This window comes from Emydura macquarii, unplaced genomic scaffold (genome assembly GCF_026122565.2).
Source record: "Emydura macquarii macquarii isolate MOO-44397 ecotype Brisbane River unplaced genomic scaffold, CSIRO-AGI_Emac_v2 contig_3295, whole genome shotgun sequence".
Lineage (NCBI taxonomy): Eukaryota > Metazoa > Chordata > Testudines > Chelidae > Emydura > Emydura macquarii.
Genome location: NW_027133432.1, coordinates 5,594,009 through 5,614,799, shown reverse-complemented (window position 1 = coordinate 5,614,799; position 20,791 = coordinate 5,594,009). Strand labels below are relative to the sequence as shown.

Here is a 20,791-nt window from a genome sequence, read left to right as displayed (position 1 = left end):
CTATGTTCCGGCCGCCTGGTTTTAAACCCCCCCGCTCGGTACCTTAAGTGCCTGGGGGGAGAGCAAACAGGGAAGACAAGAGTGAGATATGCAAGGCTTTTAAACAGTGAGCCCAGATGGAGAGATCAGGTTATCACAGCGCTCTGCTCTGTGTCTGCTGCCCCCCCTCGGCACCATGCGTCACCTCGGTGCGGAGCGCACCTTCAGCACCGGATTCGACTCGGCACGGAGCAGCATTCCTGGTGCCGACGACCAGGAGAGCGCGTGGAGCGCGGACACTCCCCTGTGCCGGGGTTACGGGCAGGGTCGAGTACAGAGATGCACCAGCCACGGCCCATCGAGTCCTCTCCGGATCTGCATCTCTGAGCAGGGAGCCACCCCCGACTCCTCGGAGTGGGAGAGTGCCTCTGCCAATGTGGAGGGTTTCAGGCAGCAAGAGCCTTGTTGGCCTGCCTATGCCACCTCTATCCACCCCTCCTCCACCCCCAGTCGAGGGAGAAGGGGCCGGGGTCCCGGGGCAAGCCCGTGTGGGGTCCCCCTGAAGGGCGGTGGAGATCCCCCGGTACGGGGAGAACGATCTCTCGCCAGACAGCCACCAGGGGTAGAGTGAGGATGCTCCCCCAGCAGGTCGGCGGCGCTGCAAATTCACCCCGGTACTGAGCCCCCCCGGGGAAGTGCCGGGGGTCCACACGGTACTTGCAGCGGCGCTGCAGCCCCAAGGGGGACCGGAGCTCGCAGCAGTACTGCGGCTCCACACTGCACTGCAGCTCCATGTGACACCGGGACCCATGTGACACCGGGACTCCACGCAGTGCCGCAGCTCTCCACGAGGCCGAGGGCTCTTTGGAGCTGCCCCTCAGCTGCGAAAACACTGTCCCTGGCATGGGCACGGCACCCAGGACCAAGCACGGCTGCCTGTGTAGCAGCTCGAGTCCCACGGGGAGATAGTTGTTGGGACAGCCGACACTCCCACAAGGTGTCCAAGCAGGTGGCAAAAAGTCAGCCCCAGTTGGGCCCTGGGGCCAAGGGCATTACTGGGTCCCATGAGACACCCAGATGGGACCAGGGTCCTATCTACTCTTAGCAGGGGTACAGTCCGTGCCCTGGCACAGTCTGAGGCCCACAAACACCCCTCCTCGGCTGAGGAGTCGGACCCCATGGAGGCACCCTCTACGGGTGCTTCCCTTCGGCAAGGGGAGCACCCGCAAGACTTGCCTCGGCAGTCTTCTTCCTCCTTCCTGGACGAGGCAGTCTGCGGTTCACATGGCACCTCTGGAAGATTTCAGGGTGCACCAGGACTTGCTCAAGAGGGGGGCCCCTACCTTGATGTTGGATTCCCCATCCTGCATGGAGGAATCATGGAGGCTAGGGCAGCGCTCCAAACGTCCAATGACGCTGCTTCCGCGGCGGGTAGGGCCATAGCCTCCGCCAGTTCCATGAGGAAGTGCTCATGGCTGCTACTATCAGGCCTGTCCAGGAGGTGCAGCAGTTTATCCAGAACCTTCCCGTTCATAGATCGGCCCTCCTCTCCAGTCAGACCAATGAGAAGTTGCATGACCCAAAGGACCCCAGGGCCACGCTTTGCTCCCTGGGCTTGTACACGCCCCAGGCTTCCAGGCGGCAGTTGCGGCCCAGGCGCAGCAGCGACCAGGACCTCATAGGCCCTTTTCAACCCTACGGAAATAGGGACAGGTTAAGGCCCTTCTATCCTGAAGGGGCGCCCCCAGGGGTCTGAGACCCATACTACAACTGCGTCGTCTGAACAAATATATCGAAGACTCAGGTTTCGCAGGGTCTCCCTAGCCTCCATAATCCCTGTCTGGATCCAGGAGACTAGTATGCTGCTCTCGTCCTACAAGGCTGCATACTTTCATGGATCAATCCTCCGGAGCCAACAGTGGCTGGCTCCCACTATCAATTTACATCCTGCTCCTTGGCATATCTTCGGCTCCAAGGGTATTCACCACATGCGTGGCGGTAATGGTGACCCACCTGAGGCGAAAGGGTGTGCAAATCTTCCCCTACCTGGACGACTGGCTGATAGGGGGTAGGTCCAGGTTCCAAGTGCAGGAGAGCGTGACTCACGCTGCTCCACGTGCAGCAGGCTGGGACTACTCATAAACGAACAGAAGTCCACTGACCCCAGGCCAGAGCTCATAAACCCCAGGCCAGAACTCATAAACGAACAGAAGTCCACTGAACCTAGGCCAGAACCTTCCTGCCTCAGCAGTGTTTTGAGGTGATGGTCTCTATCATCTCCCAGCTGCACCGATGCCCACGACAACAGCCAGGCACTGCCTACTGCTGTTAGGCCACATGGCGGCCTGCAAGTACATAGTGAGGCTAGCTCGCCTGAGGCACAGGCCCCTTCAGGCCTGGTTGGCCTTGGTATACGTGCCGAGCAGACACCCACTGAATTGGGTGGTCCACTTCCCTGCCCGCCCTAGTCTCCCTAGACTGGTGGAGATTCCCAAGGGCAGTGTTGAAGGGCGTTCCCTTCATGGAACTGGTCCTGTTGGTCACCTTAATCTCCGACAGCTCCTATGTGGACTGTCTCTCACCTCAAGGGATGTGAGAAGTGATGAGGCAAATCGCCTCAACAGGTCGTTTCTACCCCGCCACAACTGGTCGCTGCACCCAGAGGTAGTGACTGCGATTATCCGAAAGTGGGGTGTCCCCCAACGGGATCTATTCGCATTGTTTGGAATGTGCAGTGCTAAGGCTCGGCTTGCGCTGGGACATGAGACTGGCTCAGTTTCAGATATGTCCCTCAGTAACGGGACGGGGACCCTCAGGTATGCGTTCCCGCCCATTCCATTCCTGCCCAAGGTCCTACTGAACATAAACAGATAAGGCGGATGTCATATTCACTGCTCAGGCCTGACTGAGCCAGTGCTGGCTCAGCATGCTGCTGGACCTTTCATTCGCCCTGCCCATGGGGCTCCCGAGGCGGCACGACCGTCTCTCCCAAGACCACGGTTGCCTGTTACACCCGGACCTGGACTCCCTGCAGCCCATGGCCTGAAGGCTCTGTGGCTGTCAGGGGTAAAAGGAGCCTGCTTGATGCAGGTCCAACAAGTCCTGCTGGATAGCAGGGACCTTCTACACAGGTCGTGTATCAGGCTAAGTGGACATGGTTTATCTCTTGGGCGGAGTCCCGGGGCATTCTGCCAGCCTCTTGCCTCTGCAGGCGACCCTGGAGTACTCCGGGGTCTGGTGCTGGTCTAGTTGCCAGTCAACTTGGCAGCTATTTTAGCCTTCTATCACCCGCTAGCGGGGAGATCCCCGTTCTCCCATCCCATGTTGGTCAGGGTAATCAAGGGGGTGGAGAGGTGGTATCCCCAGGTCCGCAACCCGGTGCCTCCCTGGGATATCAGCCTGGTCCTCTCGAGATTCATAGGGCCCTCCCCCTTGGAACCCATGGCTTCATGCCATCTGCCATGCTTCATGGAGGGTAACCTTCCGGGCGGCCATTACCTCAGATTGAGGGATCTCCAAAATTAGGGCCTTGACCTTGGAGCTTCCTTATACACTATTCTATAAGGATAAGGTACAGTGGAGGCTGCGCCCAGCCTCCCCGCCTGGGATGGTTTCACAATTTCGTGGTAACCATGATAAATCTCTCCCTGTATTTTTCCCCAAACCGCACGGTTTGGAGGAGGAGCGGAGATGGCATTCGCTAGACGCAAGACGAGCCCTGGCCTGCTACATCGAAGACGCGGCCATTCTGGAAATCTGCGTAGCTCCTCGCCGCGGGGGGGACCGGATGAAAGGATCACCGGTCTCCACCCAGCACATCTTCGCGTGAATCACATCCTGCATCGAACAGGCAACTGTGCCGCTCCTAGGTGTCATCACTGCGCATTCAACCAGAACTAAGGCTTCTTCTGCGGCCCTCCTGGAGAGAGTGCCCCTGCAGGACATCTGCAAAGCTGCCGCCTGGTTGTCGGGCCACACCTTCACGTCCCACTACGCCATCGTTCAACAGGCGAGAGAGGATGCGGGATTCGGCAGAGCTATGCTGAGGGCAGCTCACCGGTAACTCCTACCCACCTCCAAGGTATGGCTATTTAATCACCTATATTGGAATGGATATGAGCAATCACCCGAACTAGAAAACAGGGATACTTATCAGTAACTGTTGTTCTTCGAGATGTGTTGCTTATATCCATTCCACACCCACCCCCGTCCCCACTGTTGGAGTTGGCAGAAAGAAGGGATTGAAGGGGCGTGGGGCCAGTGGTGCCTCATGTGCTGCGGTGTGCGCGCGGTGTTCCAGGGGGCACTGGTGCCGGTCCTGTGGGGTCTGCTGTGGGGAGGAGGATTCCGGGAGCCGCGCATACTGGCTTGCACTCACTTATATTGGAATGGATATGAGCAATACATCTCGAAGAACCATAGTTACTGGTAAGTAACCCTGTTTTTTACGTCCAATTCCATACAAAAATGATATTAAGTTAATGTTAGGCCAGGCCAAACACTCAAAGTTGGAAAATGCAGAGTAAGATTTTCAAAAGTGGATGTGCAAAGTTTGGCTCCTAAATCCATATTTAGGCAACTAAATATGTGACTTGATTCTTGAAGGTATTGAGCGCCCAAAGAAGTCAAAGTAGTTGCCTGGTACACACATAGGCGTGCGCAGCACATTTCATTAGGCTGTGCACATTTTCATTAGGGTGTGCACCCAGAGAATTTCATTGCAAACTGAATTCCACTGGCGGACCACATTTGAATTACCTGCCGGCGGAATTCTCGCCGCATTCTAGTCTCCGCCGCGAAATACCACGAGGAACGATATTTCGGTGGCAGATCGCAGCAAAATCTTGCAGCTCCTTCTTCCTCCTGTCTTGCCATCCTCCGAAGAATCGTGCGCCCTCTGCTCTTTCGGCGGCAGATGGCGCCATGGGACCCATCTTAAGGGGCTGTATGTTTGACATCCCTGTATTAGGGTATACCTGGGCACACCCTGTGCACATGCCTATGGGTACACAGCATTTTTGAAAATCAAGCTCTGGTCTACACTTACCTGGCAATTTGGCAGCAGTTGATGGGAGTTACACAAACTACACAGAGTGGCTTCCATAACTCCCATCGATAGCTGTGCTTCCCTTCTGTGTAGCGTCTTCACTGCACTGCGGCGACGGGAACCGCGTTGCCATTGACGCAGAGCTATGCCACTTGAGGGGTTGGTTTACCAGTGTCGACTTCTAGATCGATTGAGTGGGTCTTCACTGACCGCTCAATCACTCCAGACAGGTCGATCTGATGGCGGTGACTTTGCTGCCGTCAGTGTAGACATACCGCAAGCCAAATATATAATTAGGCATCCATTTTTGAAAATGTTACTTGTAATAGTCAAGGGTAAACACACAACCTTCAGTTCTTCGAGTGATTGCTCATGTCCATTCCACTATAGATGAGTGCATGCCACCGTGCACGGTTCCCGGAACTTTTTTCCTTTTAGCAGACCCCGTAGGGCCAGCTCTGGTGCCCCCTGGAGTCCCGCGCACATGCCATGGTATATGAGGCACTGCCAGCCCTACGCCCCCTCAGTTCCTTCTTTCCACCCATGATGGTTGCTGGAATTAGCCTTGCTCTCTGCAAGTACTATTCACCTTGTTTGAACTCTTTGTTATTCAAAGTTAGTTTTAAGTAGTTGTTACGTAGTGTTAAGTGTAGTTAGATAAGAAGTCCCTGAGGGACTTAGAGCGGCCATGCCATGCCCCAGTTGCCTGGATTTAAACCGTGTGCCTCCTGCGGGAAGGCTTTCCTGCTCAGCGACTTCCACAGTCGGTGCCTTAAGTGCCTGGGGGAAGAGCACAGGAAGGATAAATGTAAGATCTGCAGGGCTTTTAAACTGCGAACTCAGAAGGACTGAGATGTCCTGTTAAAAGCCCTGCTTATGGAGACAGTGCTTTGCCTGGCATCCGAGCCGTCCCACTCCACCTTGGGACCGAGCGTCACCGAGCTGCGCGCGGACACTCCCCTGCACCGTCGGTATGGGCAGGGTTGAGTGCGGAGATGCACTGGCCATGGCCCGTCGAGTCTTCTCTAGTGCCTTCATCTATGAGCAGGGAGCCTCCCCCGACTCCTGGAAGTGGGAGAGTGCCCCTGCCAACTCCGTCGACACCAGAGGCGTTTCAGGCGGCAAGAGCCTTGTTGGCCTTACCTACACCACCTACAGCCCCCCCCACCGAGGGAAAAGGGGCTGGTGTCTCGGTACAAGCCTGCATTGGGTCCCCTTGAAGAGTGGTGGAGATCCCCGGTACGGGGAGGAAGATCTTCCGCCAGATGGCTACCGGGGGTAGAGCGAGGACACTCCCCCAGCAGTCGCTCCAGGTTGGCATCGTTGAGCCAGCCTGCTTTGATTCAGAATACGGAGTCTTCCTCTCGGTGCCGATGTCAGTCCTCGGCACCGGAGTCAGCGCAGACCAAGAGGCAGCACCGGTCGAGGTCCGCCAGGTGGCGCTCAGACATCTCCTGCTCCAGATCCCCGGTACCGAGGAGTTTGCCCGCACCGAGGTGGCGCAGAACCAGGTCACCGTCGGAGGACTTGGCACCGAGGGCTGCACTCACACTGAGGCGGTGCGGAACCTGGTTGCCATACGAAGACCCCGCACAGCATAGTCCCGGACGCGGAACCCAGTCGCTGGAGTCAGGTTCGGCACCGCAGAGTTCGGAGCGGCACCGGTCTTGATCGACAAGTGGCAAGTGGCACCGCAAGTCCTCGGTACCGAGACAACACTCCGGTACCGAGAGCTCTTTGGAGCGTGCCTCCATCCGTTGGCACTGCTCACAGCGATAGAGGCAGTCCTCGTAGTCCTCCACGTCGGAGGCGTCGAGAGGATGGTCCCTGGCACGTCATGACACCTGGGACCGAGGACGGACATGCCACTGCCGGTCTTGTGGCTCGGGGTTCCACAGGGGGGACAGTCGTCGGGACAGCCGGCACCCTCACAAGGTGTCACAGCAGGTGGCACAGTCAGTCCGGTTTGGCCCCAGGGACAATGGTCGTAACAATGGCGTTATTGGGTCCAATGGGGCATCCAGATGGGACCGAGGCCCCAATCCATCCTGTCAGCGGGAGTCCAGTCCGTGCCCCCGGCACAGGAGAAGGCCCATAGACACCGCTCCTTGGACGAGGAGTCGGACCCCATGGAGGGACCTTGGCAGGCCACTTCCTCCTCCCCAGATGAGGCAATCTCCCGGGACCACGTGGCGCCACTGTAGGATTTCATGACGCACTAGGAGCTCCTCAAGAGAGTGGCCTCTAACTTGGGGCTGGAGGTCAAGGAGTTAGTGGAGGCCGTCGATACCCTCTTCAATGTGCTGGCGGTGGCTGCCCCAGCAAGAGTGGCCCTACCAGTCCATGATAGGGTCCTCAAGATTGCTAAGGCCCTGTGGCAAACCCCTTCCTCGATCGCCCTTACATCAAAGGTGGCTGAGAAAAAGTATTATGTCCCAGCCGAAGGGTTTGAGTATCTGTTCACTCACCCAGCCCCAGGAACCCTAGTGGTGGACGCAGCCAATCAGTGGGACAGGCAAGGTCAGCCTGGTTCCACTCCCTAGAACAAAGACAACAAAAAGTTGGATTTGTTTGGGAGAAATTTATTCCACGGCAGCCTTGCAGTTCAGGATTGCCAACCATCAGGCCCTCCTGGGGAGATATAATTTTAATTTGTGGGACTCCCTGAGGCGGTTTGCTGAGGCCCTACCCCAGTACCAGGCAGCAGACTTCACCACCACCCTGGATGAAGGAATCATAGTGGGTAGGGCAGCGCTCCAAACATCCAGTGATGCTGCTGACTCGGCGGGTAGGGCCATAGCCTCCGCCATTTCCATGAGGAGGTGCTCGTGGCTACAATGCTCAGGCCTGTCCCAGGAGGTGCAGCAATCAATCCAGGACCTCCCCTTCGATGGGTCGGCCCTCTTCTCCGATCAGACGGATGTGAAGCTGCACGGTCTGAAGGACTCCAGGGCCACGCTTCACTCCCTGGGTCTGTACATGCCCCAGGCTTCCAGGCGGCAGTCACTGCCCCAGGTGCAGCAGCAAACCAAGGCCTCCGCCTAGGCCCTTTCAACCCTACAGAAATAGGGACAGAAATAGGGTAGGTAGAAGACGGAATCAGCCCCCCAGCTCGTCCTCAGCCCCCTAGCAGGGGCCCCTCAGGGGGTCGTGCAATCGTAGGAGGTAGTTTTTAATCGTGCGCCTGAGGGTGGCGCCCCTACTGCTCTCCTGGATCCGCCCCGCCCCTTCCTGAACAGGTTACGGCCCTTCTATCCCGAATGAGCAAAGATTACATCGGACCGTTGGGTCCTCGGGATAGTCTTTGGTGGCTACGCCATACAGTTTACCTCTACCCCCTCCCCCCCCAACAACCTCGTCCTCCGTCCCTCTTCAGGGACTCCTCTCATGAGCAACTCTTCTTGCAGGAGGTGGACACCCTCCTCAACATAGGAGTGGTGGTTATGGTTCTTCAAGGCACAAGGGGGAAGGGGTTCTATTCGAGGTACTTCCTGATCCCCAAGGCAAAGGGGGGTCTGAAACCCATATTAGACCTGCCTAGTCAAACAAATATGTCAAATGACTCAGGTTTTGCATGGTTTCCCTAGCCTCCATAATCCCTTCCTTGGATCCAGGAGACTAGTATACTTCCCTCGACCTCAAGGACGCATACTTTCACGTGTCCATCCTCCCCAGTCACAGGCGCTTCCGCCGCTTCACTGTGGCTGGCTCCCACTACCAATTTATAGCCCTGCCCTTTGGCCTATCTTTGGCTCCAAGGGTGTTCACCAAATGCATGGTGGTAGTGGCGGCCCACCTGAGGCGAAAGGGTGTGCAAATCTTCCCTTACCTTGACGATTGGCTGATCGGGCACGTCCAGGTCCCAAGTGCAGGAGAGCGTGACCCTCACTTGCTCCATGTGCAGCAGGCTGGGACTGCTCATAAACGAGCAGAAGTCCACACTAACCCCAATGCATAGAATTCATTGGGGCCACCCTGCAATGCATAGAATTCATTGGGGCCACCCTGGACGCTTCCAAGGCCAGAGCCTTCCTGCCTCAGCCACGTTCCGAGGCGATGGTCTCTATCATCACCCAGCTGCACTGATGCCCCACGACAACAGTCAAGCACTGCCTACTGCTGTTACACCACATGGCGGCCTGCATTAACGTAGTGAGACTAGCTCGCCTGAAGTCCCGGCTGCTTCAGGCGTGGTTGGCTTTGGCATATGTGCCGAGCAGACACCCCCTGAATTGGGTGGTCACAGTTCCCCCGCCCATCCTAGCCTCCCTAGACTGGCGGAGGTCTCCCAGGGCAGTGTTGAAGGGTGTTCCATTTAGGGAACTGGTTCCTTTGGTTACCCTAATCTCCGACGCCTCGGATGTGGGATGGCAAGCCCACATCAGCGCCAACCTGAACACTCAGGGGCTCTGGTTGGGGGAGGAGAGGTGCCTGCACATCAACGTGAAGGAGCTGAGGGCTATTCACTTAGCGTGCAGGGTGTTTCTCCGATTCCTGATAGGCAGAGTGGTGCAGGTGCTGACGGACAACACTGCAGCTATGTTTTATATAAACAGGCAGGGAGGGGCACGCTCCTCGGCTCTCTGCAAGTAAGCTACCCGTCTTTGGGACTTTTCCGACTTCCACTTGACTGCCTCTCACCTCCCGGGAATGAGGAACGACGAGGTGGATCGCCTCAGCAGGTCATTTCTACCCCGCCAAGACTGGTCGCTGCACCTGGAGGTAATGACTACGATCTTCCAAAAGTGGGGTATTCCCCAACTGGACCTATTCCTGTCGGCCTGGAACATGAAGTACCCGAGGTTCTGCTCGCTCTGGGGTCGAGAGACTGGGTCAATTTCCGATGCGTTCCTCATCGACTGGCTGGGGACCCTCATGTACGCGTTCCCGCCCATTCCACTCCTGCCCAAGGTCCTATTGGAAATAAAGAGAGACAGGGCGAACATGATACTCATTGCTCCGGCCTGGCCGAGACAGCACTGGTTCAGCATGCTGCTGGACCTCTTGATCGCCCCGCACATGGAGCTCCCTAGGCGGCGCGACCTTCTCTCCCAGGACCATGGTTGCCTGTTGCACCTGGACGTGGACTTCCTGCACCTCATGGCCTGGAGGCCCTGTGGCTGACGGAGGGAGAGAGAGCCTGCTCGGTGCAGATCTAACAAGTCCTGCTGGGCAACAGGAAACCTTCTACACAGGTCGTGTATCGGGCTAAGTGGAGACAGTTTATCTCTTGGGTGGAGTCCCGGGGCATTCTGCCTAGTCTTTCGCCTCTGCCGGTGATCTTGGAGTACCTGCTCCAGCTAAAGCACCAGGGTCTGGCTGGCGCTGGCCTCATTGAAGGTTCACTTGGCAGTCATTTCTCCCTTCCATCAGCAGCTAGAGGTGAGATCCCTGTTCTCCCATCCCATGTCGGTCTGGTTCTTCAAGGGGGTGGAGAGGCTGTATCCGCAGGTCCGTGACCTGGTGCCTCCCTGGGATCTCAACCTCGAGACTCACGGGACCCCCCTTTGAACCCAGGGCTTCATGCCTTCTGCTCATGCTTTCACAGAAGATAGCTTTCCTGGTGGCCATTACCTCAGCTAGGAGGGTCTCCGAAATTAGGGCCTTGACGTTGGAGCCCCCTTATACAGTATTCTATAAGGATAAGGTGCAGTTGAGGCCACACCCAGCCTTCCTGCCCAAGGTGGTTTCCCAATTTCATTGTAACCAAGATATTTTTCTCTCCATGTTTTTCCCCAAACTGCACGGTTCGGAGGAGGAGAGGAGATGGCATTTGCTGGACGTGAGATGAGCCTTGGCCTTCTACGTGGAGCGTACAAAGCTGTTCTGGAAATCGACGCAGCTCTTCGTTGCAGTGGCTGACCGGATGAAAAGCTCACCTGTCCCTACCCAGCACATCTCCTCGTGGATTACATCATGTATCAAGTACTGCTACGAGCAGGCGAGAATGCCGCTTCTGGGAACCATCACAGAGGACTCAACCAGAGCTCAAGCCTCATCTACAGCCTTCCTGGAAAGAGTTCCCCTGCTGGACAACTGCAAAGCCACCATCTGGTCGTCGGTGCATACCTTCACGTACCACTACGCCATCGTCCAGCAGGCGAGAGAGAACGTGGGATTCGGCAGAGCCGTGCTGAGGGCAGCTCACCAGTAACGCCTACCCACCTCCAAGGTATTGCTTTTTAGTCACCTATAGTGGAATGGACATGAGCAATGACTCGAAGAAAACAAGGTTACTTACCAGTAACTGATGTTCTTCAAGATGTGTTGCTCATGTGCATTCCACAACCCACCCCCTGTCCCCACTGCCGGAGTTGGCAGAAAGAAGGGACAGAGGGGATGTAGGGCCAGCAGTGCCTCATATACCGTGGCATGTGTGTGGGACTCCAGGGGGCACCAGAGCCAGCCCTACAGGGTCTGCTAAGGGGAAAAACATTCCGGGTACTGTGCACGGTGGCATGCACTCACCTATAGTGGAATGGACATGAACAACACATCTCGAAGAACATCAGTTACTGGTAAGTAACCTTGTTTTTTTCCCCATATACTTAGCTCTATGTTAGCCTTTGTGTGCTCACATATTACTTCTAAAATAAAAATACATTATTCAGCTTTTTCTACAGCCTTGCACACGTAGCATCTTCGTAGAGATTAATGTCATCTCCGTGAAAATATTTGTTATACAAAGTAAATAGATCATACTTAAACCAATTGTTGTAGGTATAATGTGGATTTTGGGGCCGGTGTGTGTGTAATATGTTAATTTATTTTGCAATAATATATATATATATATATATATATATATATAAAATCACATAATATAAAATAATTTCAATAAATATGCTAGGATCAGTTGTATTTTAATACATCTTGTTATAATAAACAATTGGTGTATAAAACAGTTTAAATATTTAGTATCTAGAAACAGATTTTTGTTTGCTAATAGAAAGTCAGTTTTAAATTTACATGCACTTCAATTAGAAGTGTATGGATCAAATCAGTGATGAACAAGGCTAATCTTTTGTATTAAAATTTGTACATGAATTTAAAGAAATTTTATACAATATTTTGAGAAGGTGGTATCTGAAATTTAAATCCATTTGAGACTGTCATGCTGTAATACAATTCGCCATACCCTGATGATTAAAGGGACACTGTCAATAAAATATCTAATCAAGAGAGTGAGAAAAATGAGATGAGTAGTTAAAATACTACTCCTGTCCTTGAGCATCCCAGTGAATTTTTGAAGGCCTAAAATACCTGTGTATTTTTTTAAAGGCATTTCTCTCCCCTTTTGTTTTGTTAAAAATCCACGTAATCAGGAGCAAGTATGGTGACGTTTCAATAGCGAAAAAATGAATTTGGGTAAAAAAAATAAAACAAACTGGAAAAAATGCATGTTCAATTATAGTAATATAATGTAACAATAGGAGGGAAAAATTCCAGACAGCGTGGTTAAGTAAATGGAGCCGTTTTTATACATTTTTTAAAAAATTGTTACTTAAATTAGAGTTCTTTCTATCTCATAGGTTGTCCTTTTGGTCTGATATTTTGAACGGAGGTAATTAGGAGTGCTCAGCTTAATATCTGTTCAGTGCCCCTAAATGCATGCACCAGCACGTAGAGGATATGTGCACTTTATCAGACACCATTTACTTTCATAGGTTATGTGATGATTTTAGTGCAGTATTAAGTTTCAGTTTGTATCATTCTCCATGTCCTCCGCTCCTATTCCCGTTTTTTAATATTTAGAGTCAGAAAAAATCTTTGCACAAACCCCCCTATAGACCAGGTTAAGAATTTAAACATACACGTGAAGAAATTCAAAAATTTTCTCAGAATTTTGTGAACTTGGTTGAACACATTAGATATATATTAGTCATTAATTAACAGCATAAACAGTAACTGGAAATCTGCAAAATGTGGCCAAACTAAGGATCTTATGGAAAACTTTAATGCTTGAATTTGGCCTTCTTGATCTCTGCATGATATTTACATTTCAGAAAATTTTTCAGTTACATTTGCAGATTTTGTCCCTGATCATGCAACTGGAATTACTTGAGTGGATCCCTGCTTCCATACTTGAAGTCAGTGGGGCTCTACACTGGAGTAAGGTTCCACCTGCACAGATACAGTTGGAGAATCAGGGTTTTTGGGTGGATCTGTTTTCTCCCTCTTCATTTTTATTGTTACACCATTCAGAACAAAAGATTGGGAACTGACTTGGAGATATTCTCCTTTTTGGAATGTGATAAAATATGGTTCTGTTAAAGCTGGTTCTGCTCAATCATTTTCTCTGGATGAATTCCAATTAAAAATATTACTTTGTTTAAAAATGATGATTTAAATATCCACTAATTCAAACTAAATGGGTTTCTTCCTGCAAATTGTCAATCAAGCAGAGGCTGCCAGTTGCAATTCAGAATTTCTGCACTCTCATGCTCCTTCAAGAAATCTGTTGTGGTTTCCAATCTTTCCTTATCCTTAGCTGCAAGTGGACACTGCTGCATCACTATAAAGAAAACAGAGAGAGGTGAAGAGCACAGATGCATTCTTTCATCCCCTTACCATAGTATTGTTTTGCTCTATCTATCTCCAAAAGTACTTCCATCAAACTAGAAGTATACCAGGCAACTTCACCTTTTTTGCAAAACTCAGTTCCTTTACCAGTCCTCTCAACATGATTCCCAGACTTTTATTATTGCACTCTAGTACATCCAGTGTAATCTGATAAACTCTGCAGTTTCTCCAGTGTCATCACTTCTATATAATGCCTTTTTGTTAATTATGAATACCTTTTAATGGGAAGTCCATCCATTACCCATTCTACTGTATTGTTCAGTTGGATCTTTTCCTCTTTGCCTAGCAATATTGGTGATAAATTCTGAGAAGACTATTCTGAGCCCATGTGCAACGCATCAACCATTATCAGACACAGGGATTCAAGTCCTTTTTAAAAGAAAGGTTGCAATGAGTCAGAGTCCATCAAGAATATCTCAGTGGGATTCTATATGCTGCTTGTTTTTGTCATATTTGAGATGGTCTGTAGGCCAAGCTTCATGGGAGTATATGCCATTTGTTATCCGGACGCTTGGATTTTAGAATGCAAGGTTTCTTTCCTCCCTGTGTTGGGGTCTCTTTTTTGTGAGATGCGCAGTAAATAAATTTTCACTGGATTCTGCAGTCTTGGATCACATTGGACCATTGAGACTTTGGATGCAGGTTTCAAAGTGCAGAATGACTCAGATTAAAGGTTTCAAAGAGAAACTGCATTTTTCATCAGTTCAGAGCAGGGTGGTCCTATTATCCTGGTTTTAAGTTTCAGAAAGTTCCTCCTCAATCAACTGTGTAAGTGGGTAAAGACAGACATATCTTTGTTGCTTATAGAAACAGACAAGGGATCGTGATGAACAAGACTCTTTTAATGGTAGCCGTGATAGTGCTCAGTTGGCCGAAGATAAAGCTAATGCTGCCCTTGAAGAACTTATGCTGACTAAACTGACTATCTGAGAAGATGTGCCACATCCCCAAAAAAGGTGTTTGAATATCTTGCCATTAGAACATCATATCCAAGCCTGAGGCCTTTCTTCTATGGATTTGTTCATCTCTGAGGAGAGCTGCAGCTTTCCTAAATAGTATAGAAGATATCCCGACTAGGAAGCAAAAGCTTATTTTCAATTACATTTTCCTTCCCCATTTCTTTCATCTCTTTGCCCTCTTTTTTTTCCCTCAGCTTTTGTTAAGATCCTAGCAAGCAATTCAAATGACTGTAGTAACATACAAATGGCCCAGGAAATAGTGTTTAATTGGTGTAATTAGATTGAGTGATGGTTCTCATACACTTTTACATTCACAGTTCACCAAATCTGATTTAGGTCCAGGTCAGTCACAATAGTTCAGAAAAAAGAGTATTATATTTTCTTTGAGTGAGGGGCAGTGGCAAGGGATTGTAAGCAAAGCATGCTGAATAAATTATGTGGGCCAAAGACTGTCCTGGAAACTCATTAAAGACAAATCTGGCCACATCTAGAGATTAAGCACTTGTACATACTCATCACTGGAGAAGCCGAACATTTACAAGATAGGATCAGTGGTCTTTTCCTGGTGCACCCAAAAGAGAATGTCTTCAGCTAGCATATTTTGTTCTATATCTTCGGTGTTAAGAAGAATACATCCAAGCTATCTTTCCCACTGGAGTGGAAAACCTTAATCTAAAATTTCCTCTGAATTTCACCAGAGCCAGGAAATAATTCTGCCCAGTATTGCCTTTCTCCAACAAGAAAAGATCTTTAAATGTTTTAGGCTTTCGGAGGACCTCTGCACGGTTTATTTCTGGGCAGAAGTTACCTGCCTACCTTATCAGAATCATGACTTCTTCATCAAACAAAAAGGTGAGCCTCCTCAAAAGATATCAGTAAAGCTGACTGCTTTCTTACGTCTACACGTTCACTAAGCCTAAATTAACTCTGCCTTCCTCAGCTGATGTGATGTTAGGGTGGCTCCCTTGAAGGACCAATCTGTTTTATTTTCAGTCTTCTCTGTGGGATACTGCTACTAAGAACCCTTTCATTGTGGAATAGCAATTGGCAAAACAGAGAACATAATTACATAATTGTTTGCTGTGTTCCATTTTACTAATACAGAAACCTGCCTCACTTTTCTGGGAAACCACTGGCGTGAGAGGGAGTATAGCATAGTGATTTAAAGGGACTGAGAGTAGAGAGGAGGCTTTGCCACTGATATGTGTGCCTCATCTTCCCTAATTGCTAATATGGATATATTAGTGTCTACCTTATAGGAATTTTGAGGCTTAATTCAGTAATGTTTGTAAAACACTTTGATAGCCTCTGTTGGAGGGTACTATGGAATTGCATAGGATTGTTGTGTAGACTGAATTCCTTTATTTTTTGTAAGTTTACAGGCCTGTCATAGTTAAGGAAAGATGGTGGGTTTTTTTTGTCTCTTTAAAAGACAACGGAAAAAGTTCTTGATTGGGGAGTGTAGAAAGGGACTATCTGAAGAGGTGCTGAAAACATGAAAACTCAGCATGGTGATTGGTCACCTCTGCTTGATTGACAGGTTACAGGGAAAAACAAAAACCCATTTGTTCTGGCTTAATGGAACTGGAGAACAGAAAATGAGTATCAGGTAAAAATTCCTTTTTTAAAATCTTTGCTGTTCTCCTTTTAAAAACTGGAGTTAAGATCATGCAAATTAAATTCTCTGGAAAAAAATATGGGTAGGAATTTTAAAATAGGCAGCTTATCTCTGTAATATGGGTTGATTTATTCAGTGAATATCCTAGTGGCTAAGTGGTGACTTCACAAAATACCATTGCAGTTGATGCTGATTGACAAGTTTACCAAGCAGAGGATAAAGTCAGTGTAGCAACTGAAACCCTGAACTGGACCCAGCTCTTTGTTTACTTATCATCAGGACATCAAGGAGGAAGGTTTTGTTGTCTCCTCCTGTACTGTGCCTGCTCTGTGGTTAAAATCTGTCATTTTCTACTGCTATTAATCTGGCATCTTTTATGAATACTACAACAAAATTCACTGACAAGTTAAATGGCTAAAAAGTAAATGACATACTAGGGCTGTTGTCTAACAGTATACTGTCTGGATATTTTATGTACATTTCAACATCAGCATCACAATTTTGAGATTATAATATATCTCTGTAGTTTTTGATGATCAGTTTTTTGTTTGTTTTGGGGTGTTTTGCCTTAATGTATTTCAGATTGAAGGACAAGGACATGGGGCAGTTTTTGACTGCAAGTGCTCTCCTGATGGTCAGCATTTTGCATGTACAGACTCTCACGGTCACCTTCTGATATTTGGCTTTGGCTCCAGTAGCAAATATGACAAGGTACAGTGCAAGACATACATCAAAATATCTTTTTCACTGTTTAAGTAAAAGCATGTGTGCTTTTTGTTGGGAAAAAAATTTGGTTGTCAAAAATTTATTTAAAAGATTTAAAAGCATTTTGTCTTTTTCAATCATATTTAAGGTATAGCTTTTATATTTGTATTGTTGGATTCCATTCTCTTCCCCTTTCTTTTCTTTCCAGCTCATACGATATGATATGCTTCTATAGCTCACTGTCACTTTCTACCTCCTAGTTAGCTGCAATAAGGTTTCCTGCTTAAAACAAAAGTAATAGAATTACCTCCAATAATAAAAATGGATTGAAATGCATAGCAGTTTAAGCAGTTGTATTAATATACTACAATGAAATTTATTCTAGATTTAACTGTAGCTTTCAGACATAATTTTGCTGGTTCCTGATTAATTCTAATTAATTGAAATTGATCTTTTTAAAAGATATTTTTGGAAGTTATTTTTGTATTATGACATTTATGGCTCATCCTGAAGTTCTTTGGAGAGAAATTCATACCGTAAATCAGTGGTCCCCAAACAGTGGGTCGCTTTCCTTTAGGGGGTGCAAAGGAACATTTTGGGGGGGGCATGCAGCAGGGTCTGGGCCAGTCCCCAAGAGGAGCAGGGAGGAAGTGCCACGCTTCCATCCTTGTTCTGCCCCCAGACCAGCTCCTCCCCCAGCCTCATTCCTCACCCAACCCCATTCAGCCCCTAGTCCAGCTCTGCCTCCAGACCGAGGCCAGCCCCCATGGGGGGCGAGGAGTGAGAGCCAGGCTTTAAGCCCTGCTCTGCCCCTGACCTGGTTCATCCCCAATTCTGTTCAACCCCTAGTCCTGCTCTGCCTCCAGGCCAAATCCATCTCCCGTCCAGTTCCACTCTGCCCCCTGCTCTATCCCTAGCCCAGATCTATCCTCATTCCCTCTCCATCCCTAGACCATCTCTGCCTTTAGCTCCAGCTCCTCCCTTATCCTCAGTTCCGCCTTCAGCCTAAGCTCTGCTGCTGAGGAAGCCTTGGCTGTGCAGCAATGGAGGGTGGGGGTGTGTGGACAGATTCTCTTACTGGTAAGCGCAGGTGCAATTGGAAAAGTTTGCGTACCACTGCTGTGAATGTACTGTATGTTATATTAATGTAATTTTAAGTACAGTAGGTTAATTTTGGCTATCCTAGATGCTTCCTTATGCTTTTACAAGCTCCCAGTAATGTTGTATTGGCATTAAAACTTGCCTCTAATGTTGTTTAGATCAGTGTTTGTTTAATTACTTTCATAACAGACTTTATGAAGTATCTGCTATAATAGATAAAGATTTTTAAAATTTAGTTGTGTATTAAAACACACTGCTGACAAAATATGAATACTAAAGTGATGTAAATAATTTCCTGCTTACCTCCAGTCCACCTCATAGCTCCTAAAAATGTAATAACATAAACTGTAGTTGTCAGATGTATAATACATCAGAGTTTGTAAACTACTTAACACAATTTTATGCTGCTTTCTGCCAAGCAATTGTGTTTTTAGAGAATAGTTATAGGTTTTATTCCTCAGTGCAGTACAGTATAAAAATGACCATTAGATGGGAAAACATGAGCACATTATATACTCCTCTGGAAAGAAGGTAAAGTAACTCATCTATTACCCCTTTATTTTTTACAGAAGTGCCCATCAATACAAATCTCTTACTTGCTAGGAAAAGACATTGAATACTTACTGTTGACATCTTTCTTTGAATGTTTGTTTTTAATCAGTTTAGTTGCTTCTAATAAATCATAAATTGACTTTGTTACAGATAGCAGATCAGATGTTCTTTCATAGTGATTATCGGCCTCTTATCCGTGATGCCAACAACTTTGTCTTAGATGAACAGACACAGCAGGCTCCACATCTAATGCCTCCCCCATTTTTGGTTGATGTTGATGGCAACCCTCATCCATCAAGATACCAGAGATTAGTTCCAGGTCGTGAGAACTGCAGGGATGAGCAGCTTATTCCACAGATGGGAGTGACTTCCTCAGGTACGTAGAACTTACATTTGGTATGCTGTAGTGTATATGTGCCTTGAGTATTTAATTCATCATGTGGAAATTATAGTGCAGTGGTTCATGTGTGGTTTAATACAGTTGGAATTAATAGGACTCCTTAGAATATTGCAACTGTGTTTATCAGATGAATTAAGAAAAAAGCCTTTTTTGTGTGTAATATATCTTTATCCTAATTGGCAGCTAACAACAGGAGCAGCAGTTATGAGTGAAGATATGGTTTCGGTTGTGAGGGGTACTGATCCTAGGAGCTGAATGTCTAAACTTGTATTCAGTTGCGGAAAGAAATATCAGCTGAGATTAGGGATTTGGCTTGCTTAGGAAAGCATCAGCTGGAAGCCAGAAGACACCAGCTTAGACATTCAATAAAACTAATTTTGATCTAGCATAACTGTTAATGCCATAATTTAAATGTATGTTTCTAGCAGTTAAAAAGGTTATTGGCAGTGCTGATCTTGTACAACTTAGTAGGAGCCCCATTAGAATTCAATCTTTTTTCACTGAGTGATTGTCTACACAGATTCTACTGTTGTTTCCATGCATATGATTCTTTTTGACTAGGAGTGTCCAGTAGAGTCACAACTGTGCCTTGGGATCCCTTGCAGCGTGCTTTCCTCCCCCCTCCTCCCTTCCCCCCCCCCAAATAAATTTGATGGTATAAAAGGTGTGGAGTAGGCTAAACTGCCACTCACTTCCTTCTTACCATCTGTGACTGATATGGAGACCTTTGCCGTGTTCACATCCCTGGCATTGTCCAAGTTAGATATTTAGGTATACAATTAGTGGTATTTAATGTAGTTCAGTGTTAGCTAGTTTCATTATGTTTCCTTGCCTGGTGGCTTTAAACAAATAAGCAAACAAAAGTATCCCCTTCTTCATATTTTAGTCAGCTGTTTCCTTTCTTCTACATTGCCCCCAACACTTGCACAGCTGTACAGGAATACTAGGAATATGACAGACACAAAATCACCAGGGTTTAAGACCTGTTCCTTATGTGACATGACTATGCCTATTAATGATGGGTGTTCTCAGTGCCTCCTGAGTCTCTGTTAGACACACATTTTGGAACATTATTCCATGGGCCATTTTTTCTTGAAGCACACCCAGAAGGCGAAGGAGGCCTATACAAGCCTACTCAGACTCTGGGAGATCAGAGAAGCCTCAGCAGGCAGGTCAGTCTGTTACTGCTAGTGCCCTGCTGAATCATGATTCCACTCCATGCTCCTGTGCAGCTGCTTCTCACGTGTCTCATTTGGCTACCAAATTGGTGTCAATGCAGGGCCAGGAAGGTATATCTCTCCAGAGAAGAAATTAGGTATAGGTCACCTTCACTGACACCAAGCAGGAGACAAGGGCCTGGACACATTTCTTCTTGGGCTTCTTCTCTGAAGGGCCATACAACTGAGTCCAGTTCTGATACATTGATATTGTACACTAAGGCAGCACCGATTCCTCCAGAATCTAAGGACTGCTTTGCCCTCAGTACAGAAACTTGGCATTGAGCTTGGTACTCTGAGTCTCAAGAGAGAGCATTTAATTGATGCAGTAATATCAGCTACCAACATCAAAGGCTACAGCACTAGATACTTCACTGATCACCAACTCAGCATTACATACCCTGAAAGATTCCAAGGCAACCTTGCATTCCTTGGGATTCTGTCTTCTTTCTGAAGAGAGCAGCAACAGAGATCATGGCGTCACTACAGGCAATGGTCTCCATCCCAATATTATCCTCATCATTGGAGCCTCCAAGGAAGAGGAAGAGATTTCACCAGAGGTGACTCTGCCTCCTCCTCAAATGCCTCGCAGTCCAGAGCTCCAAATACATAACAAATTCAATGCCATTGACA

General features: G+C 48.5%; 1 protein-coding gene across 1 annotated transcript in view; it reads left to right on the top strand.

The window, feature by feature from the left end:
- The window catches only part of PHIP (pleckstrin homology domain interacting protein), a 327,383-nt gene that overhangs the window by 149,587 nt on the left and 157,005 nt on the right, over positions 1-20,791 (top strand). Inside the window, exons 16-17 of the mRNA XM_067532638.1 lie at positions 16,766-16,894; positions 18,692-18,917. Of these exons, the coding sequence (XP_067388739.1) occupies positions 16,766-16,894; positions 18,692-18,917 (355 nt within the window). The remainder of the gene's footprint in view (positions 1-16,765; positions 16,895-18,691; positions 18,918-20,791) is intronic.